The 7155-nt window shown below is 29.0% G+C and overlaps 1 protein-coding gene across 1 annotated transcript; it reads left to right on the top strand.

Annotated features, from left to right (window-relative positions):
• The first annotated feature begins 4038 nt into the window (after positions 1-4038).
• Positions 4039-5045, top strand: LOC108202191 (CASP-like protein 1). The gene is made up of 3 exons (XM_017370574.2): positions 4039-4353; positions 4439-4568; positions 4657-5045. The coding sequence occupies exons 1-3, from the start codon at positions 4112-4114 to the stop codon at positions 4870-4872; spliced, it is 588 nt and encodes a 195-aa protein (XP_017226063.1). The 5' UTR covers positions 4039-4111; the 3' UTR covers positions 4873-5045.
• The last annotated feature ends 2110 nt before the right edge of the window (positions 5046-7155 follow it).

Genomic DNA, 7155 nt, shown 5'->3' with positions numbered 1-7155 from the left:
AACAAATAATCCACACATTTGAATGTTTTTGATAGCGGGGTTAAAACTGAAAAATTGTAGTGTTTAATATTATATCCATCACCTATGAAATGGAGTGTTTATATAGATACATAAGAAATTTCTGGAACACACTTGAAGGTGCTAGGAGGTAAATAAATGATGGAGAGCCCAGACAATCCAGCTACATAATGTACAATTCAAACTAGCTAGGCCCAAAATTTTTAGGTCCATTAATTACATACCCCATAGTAGTTAGGCCCATTATGTTTTTTTTATAGTTTAGTTAGTGTGTGAAAATAAATATTATTATAAACAAATTATTATATTATAATTGTCTTAGAAAATAAGTGAATCATAAGTAGTTAATTTCAAATTATTAATCCGTTCAAATTTATTCACATTTATAATCTTAGTATACTTGTGGAATATACATGGATGAGTTTTTAAATTCACAGGTAATTTATAAAATTCGTCATCATATAATATTTCTACACTATATATATATATATATATATATGTATGTGTGTGTGTGTGTGTGTATGTGCGTTTGTGTGTGTTTACACTCCAAATACTTATTTAATAATTAAATAAGAAAGTAGAAATCTTAATTTTGCATACAAATATTTTTAGACAAATATTTGTTTATAAATATTATTTAAAATTTAAACTGATTAATATGTGTGTGTATGACGTAGCACGTGCATGTGATAATTCAACAAACAATCCTTCTACATACATTAGGATTAATTATTTGTGACTTACCAATAAACAATTAAACTTTTATCTTTTATCTAAATAAATAAAATAAATTAAGTAGATAGATACATAAGAAGTTTCTAGAACACACCAGAAGGTGGTAGCCTGGTAGGAGGTGGGTAATTGATGGAGAGCCCAGACGACCCAACTACATAATGGACACGTAAAACTAGTTCGCAAAATTTTTAGGTCCATTACATATCTCATACTATTCAGGCCCATCCTATACTCTTTTTTTTAGTTCAGTTAGTTTCTTAAAAATAATATTATTACAAACAAATTATTTGATTATACTTGTCTTGGAAAATAAATGAACTAAAAGTAGTTATTTTTTAAATTATAATTGTGTTCAAATTCATTAACATTTATAATCTTAGTATATACGTGGCATATAGTTTATAAATTCACAACTAATTTATAGAGTTTTTTACTAATTAATTTTTCTAGGATATATATGTGTGTGGGGGGGGGGGGGGGGGTGGTGGTGGTTTGGGGGGGGGGGGGGGTTGTGGACTTGAAAAACTTATATAATAATTTTATAAAAAATTAGAACTCTTAGTTTTGCATAAAAATATTTTTAGGTAAATTTTTGTTTATAAATATTAACTAAAATTTATATTGATTAATATGGCATTGTTCATAATTTAATATTGAATATAATTTCAGTTTCAAACCTCCAGATTTTTAGTACAATGAATGTTTATATATATATATCTGTGTGTGTGTTTGTATGATGTTGGCAAGTGTATGTGATAATTCAACAAATAGTTCTTCTACATAGTTTTAGAAATAAATATTTCTCATTTATGAATAAATAAATAAAAGTTTATCTTGTATCTAAGTATATAAAATGAATGAAGTACATAGATTTTGATTATTGTGTTTTTGAAGCAAGGCAAGTCTTAGTGAGGATAGTCTTTTTTGTCTTTTTATCTTATATTTCATTTGTATTAATAAGACTCTAATTGTGGAAGTTCTGTAATTATAAAGTTCAGGTCAATTGTTCTTGTGCACTAACATTAATATTGTATATGTCTTACTTAAACCACATGTACCAACAGAAATGTGAACCCCAGTTAAATAGTCTCCTAGTAAATACAAAGGATCTCGGTCAGGGTTGCACACCCCTCATTAGGAGTGGGTAGGGGTGTGCATTCCGTTAATCTAAACCAAATCAAAAAAAATCTCCGTTAACTCAAACTAAAATTATCAAAATTTTCTATTAAACACTGAACCGAACTTATTTCGGTTTTATAAATGAACTGAAATTTAAATTTCGGTTATTACAAAAAATTTGATTTATGAACCAATTTTTTTAAAAGTATTTGAGAATGTGAAAATCTCCTTCACAAGTCTCAAATCTACAATTTTACACTATGAGAGATCATGTAGAGCGAGTAACAACAAAGCTATTTATTAATTTTGTAGGAGAGTCTACTTGAAGACAGTTTTTCACCTGAGCAGATGAGGTCAAGTTGTTTCCATTTTGTTTATTAAACAATACACAAAGATAATTGTTATTTAATGAGTTGGTATAACACACTATACATACATACATACATATATAGAGAAATAGAGATAGCCTATTTGTTATGAGGAATAAATGCTCCCGACCAAATAACTCTGGGAACCTCCCTTTCATTACATCTAAGGGTCTTATTCATTTATTTTATTTAAGATATTATGGTCATGTTTATTTTGAAGGTTAACATGACCAACCAAACAAATGTGTCCTCATCTATGATAATATTATCTAAAATTATTTAATATAATAAATCCGGCTAGATGTGATTTTTTTTATGAATAGGTAAAGAAAAAGTTTTTAATATGTACAAAAGTTGTGTACATGCATTGTATAAATTTATACTTTTGTAATGCCTTACATTACAAAGGATTTCTGTAATTTTGTCGTTTTTTTTCTTCATACCACAGACTCCCGCATTGAAATTAAGGACATCAAAATTAGTCAATCTGTCAAAAATAATTGTTTGTGACATTTTTATTTTTGACAGAATACCTTGAAAACTAAACCACTAAATTTTTTTCTTAAAGATTAAAATTAGGACAAAAATTTCAAATGACAGTTCAAATTTGCCAAAATTAAACTTCACACTCATTTAAATATATTCTACTCTATATTGTCAAAATTAAATTAGGTCAAAAATGGGCTGTCTTTCCCAATAATGACACTTCAAAATTAGTACGAGCTACACCATCTTTGAGTCCTACATGCATAAAATTGTATACGGAATTTTGATTAAAATGACATGATAATTGAGTCAAGATGTTTTAGTTGGTGCTATTTATGTGATTAAGAGGTTCATTTCAATCAAAACTCAGAATATTTTCCCTTTTATTTTGGTGTACTTGGGTCAAATCTCTTTAAAGGAACGGTAAGGGCGTTGGTATCTTTCCACGTTAATTTGTACCCCTCATTAAACAAAATACGCCATGGTTATATAGTGACATGTAAACACTTATATGCAGCTAAATATACCTCCGCTGCAAAAATCATACGAGTTTGTTTGCATTGATATCGGGATCCCTCACTTTAAGCAGTTTTAGCACAAAGTAAAATATATACATTAATTGTACATGGCAACTCCCACAACAATTTTCAACATCAAAATACTTTTACGTGCTGCATACTTGTTTATATTTTAATTTCAAGATTTCAAAATTTAGAATTAGAAGTCATGCATGCTTTTTTGTCCGATGACCAAATGCATAGCTCCCAAGTCCCCAGAACAAAAAAGTAATTTAGTTTAATATAACCAGACTTTCTATATGGGTACACTTTACACATATATTTGATGCTAGCTGGTGTACGTGAATGGTGCTAATAGAGTGTTTCACATGGTGAAGAATATTAAACATGTGCAGCCCCTTCATTTTTCTTCTGTGTACGTAATAGAATTTAAACATGGTGCTAATGCTTGTTTATTTCTATTGTTTAAACGTTTTAACTTTTAGAACAATGTTCAAAATTGATATGCTACGTGGGTTTCTTTTTATTAAGATAATATTTCTGGTACCGTTATATTATATGGTTTTTTGACTAGAATTTAAATATGGTTTAAACAGAACTAATTCAGCTGCCAGAAGCGAATTAGTTTACTCCTAGCTAGTGCAATTAATTTAACCATGAAATTATTATAGTCATACAATTGACTCATGTGTTTCCTTGTTCTAATATTTTAATTAAGCCAAGTTGATGAACTGAGAACGTTCGCTGTCTAGGCATCCAGAGAACACTCGTATAAATACTGATCCATAGCTCCAAGTTATTCACAAATCTTCTCAACCTCATCTGCATCCATTCTTGTTTTACAGTAAAATACAAAGTAAAATATCCATGGCCTCAATCAGTCCCAGATCCCCAGCAGTGGAACTAGAGCTTGAGAAGAATAGTCAGGCCAGTACTACCACTAGCAAATTTGTGTTGCATGATGTGATATTGAGGGTCTTCTTGTTTGCAACCTCCCTAACGTCATTTGTAGCTCTAGTGACCAGTAAGCAAACCGAAAGGATTCCGGTGCCTTTCCCACCTTACGGAGCATCTGTTGCAGCTGAATTCACTGATATACCAGCTTTCATGTAAGTGCAGTTTTTGTTTTGCACAGTAAAATTAATGCAAATGGTTCTTGCTTATGACCCTCTGCGGACATGGATTATTTTTCAGATATTCGTCAGCTGTTCTCTCAGTGACTTGCTTCTACAGCATAATTACGACCATCTTATCTTTCTTTGCACTTGTGAAACATTCTACACCATCAACAAAGTTGATGTCATGTGTTTTCTCCGTAGATGTGGTAAGTGATGGAAAATCTCCATATATACACAGTTATAAGACATCATGTAAAATACTTTATTTATTAACCATTGCATTTTTGTGCTCAGCTACTCTTAGGGATTTTAGCTTCGGCAACTGGAGCCTCAGGTGAAGCAGCCTACTTAGGACTCAAAGGAAACTCAAATGTAGGATGGCACAAGATGTGCAATGTCTATGATTCCTACTGTCGACACATTGGATTCTCGGTTTTAACCTCAATCTTCTCCTCCATGGTGCTATCACTCCTGATCATACTCTATATCGTTACTGTCTCACGAAGATAAACAAATGACCAAGCCACTGACTCATCAAAATATTGAGATTGGTTTTTGGGTAGGCTCCCTGTATAACTTTTTTATGCATTGTATTACTTTTCACGTTCTTATGCAGTATGTAAAAGGACGTTAGTTTGTATTAATGTTTTCCATAATTAGGGTGCCCATAAGTTATTCTTCAAGCTAAGTGAGACGTACCTGCACAGGTATTGGGAGTATGATATGCCACAATATATTTTATTATAAGAGTTAGTACATCCATATTATAGTTTAACACCAACCAAATAAAATAAGGTGCATGCTAACCATGGGTAATGAGTTAGTACATCCACACATTTGAATGTTTTTGGTAGTGGTGTTAAAAATGAAAACAATAATGAAAGAAATGTTTATATAACTTGATATAGTGTTTACAATATTATATCCATCACCTATAAAATGGAGTGTTTTTATAGATATATAAGAAATTTCTCCCTAAGTTGTTGGGAGGTGGATAAACGAAGGAGAGTCCAAAAAACCCAACTACGTAATGCAAAAGTCAGATCAGGCCCAAAATTTTTAGATCCATTACATATCCCATAGGACTTAGGCCCGTTATATACTTTTTTTGAGTTTAGTTAGTGTGTGAAAAATAATAATATTATAAAAAATTATTATAGTATACTTGTCTTTGAATATAAATGAATTATAAGTACTTATTTTTTAAATTAAAAATTTGTTCAAATTTATTCACATTTATATTCTTAGTATACTAGTGGCATATTCATGGATGAATTTGTAAATTTACACATAATTTATAAAATTCATTACTAGATAATATTTCTACAGTATATATGTGTGTGTATATTTCAAACACTTATTTAATAATTCAATAAAAAAGTAGAAATCTTATTTTGAATACAAATATTTTTGACAAATTTTTGTTTAATAAATTTTAATTGATGAAATTTAAATTGATTAATGTGGCAATGTTCAGAATTTAATATTAACTATAATTTCAGTTTCAATCCTCGAGAATTTTTACATGGTGTACAATGAATGTTTGTACATATGTGTATGATGTTAGCACCTGCATGTGATAAGTCAACAAATAATCCTTCTATATATATATATTAGGAATAAATATTTTTGATTTACCAATAAATAAATAAAAATTTTAGCTTTTATCGAACTATATAAAATAAATTAAGTTCATAGATGCATAAGAAGTTTCTGGAACACACCAGAAGGTGCTAGGTGGTGGGTAAATAATGGAGAGCCCACACAACTCAACTACATAATGCACATGTAAAACTAGGCCAAAAAATGTTTAGGTCCATTACATATCACATACCATTCAGGCCCATTATATACTCTTTTTTTTTTAAGTTTATTTATTGTGTGAAAAATAATATTTTTGTAAACACATTATTAGATTATACTTGTCTTGGAAAATAAATGAATTATAAGTAGTTATTTTTTATATTATAAATTTATTGAAATTTATTCACATTTATAATCTTAGCATATATGTATTGCATATACGTGGACAAGTTTATCAATTCACAAGTAATGTACAGAGTTTATTACTAAATAATATTGCTTCATTATATATATATATATATATATATATATATATATATATATATATTTGTGTGTAATACTTTAAACACTTATTTAATAATTCAATAAAAAATAGAACTCTTAATTTTACATACAAATATTTTGAGACAATTTTTTGTTTATAATTATTAAATAAAATTTAAATTCATTAATATGGCATTGTTCATAATTTTATATTGAATATAATTTCAGTTTTAAACCTCCAAAGTCTTACTTGGTGTACAATAAATGTTTATATATAGGTATATGACTTTAGCACCTGCATGCGATAATTCAACAAATAATCCTTCTGCACAGTATTAGTAATAAATATTTCCGATTTACAAATAAATAAATAAAATTTTAACTTGTATCTCATTATATAAAATAAAATGTTTTTTTCATAAATAACCAAGTTTAAAAGAATTTTTGCAAAAATACTGTAATTCTTTAAAACAAATATGGTGTTTGCATATGCAACTATGTAACTGCAACTTTGAAAAAACTTTGGAAAATTATATTTATTACAACTGGTTGCAGAAAAATGAATATTGCAACCTAAAAAACAACTGAAACAACCTCCCTAAGCAAATATTTCTACGGTAAATTACTCTTTTCTCCAAGAACGTCAATTGCTTGCAAAAACTTAAAAGTAAGTCATCCGCAACTTTCTTGACTTGCTACCATCTGCCCCCTTAAGATATGCACCGA

The sequence above is a fragment of the Daucus carota genome, chromosome 9, assembly GCF_001625215.2.
Source record: "Daucus carota subsp. sativus chromosome 9, DH1 v3.0, whole genome shotgun sequence".
Classification (NCBI taxonomy): Eukaryota; Viridiplantae; Streptophyta; class Magnoliopsida; order Apiales; family Apiaceae; genus Daucus; species Daucus carota.
Note: the sequence above shows the minus strand (reverse complement) of the source record. Positions and strands in the feature narration are given on the sequence as shown.

Bases quoted from the DNA above. Each gene is read 5' to 3' on its own strand.
- LOC108202191 (XM_017370574.2), top strand. From the start codon at position 4,112: ATGGCCTCAATCAGTCCCAGATCCCCAGCAGTGGAACTAGAGCTTGAG. The intron at 4,354-4,438 runs GTAAGTGCAGTT...ATTATTTTTCAG, and splicing joins ACTGATATACCAGCTTTCAT to ATATTCGTCAGCTGTTCTCT. The intron at 4,569-4,656 runs GTAAGTGATGGA...TTTTGTGCTCAG, and splicing joins GTGTTTTCTCCGTAGATGTG to CTACTCTTAGGGATTTTAGC.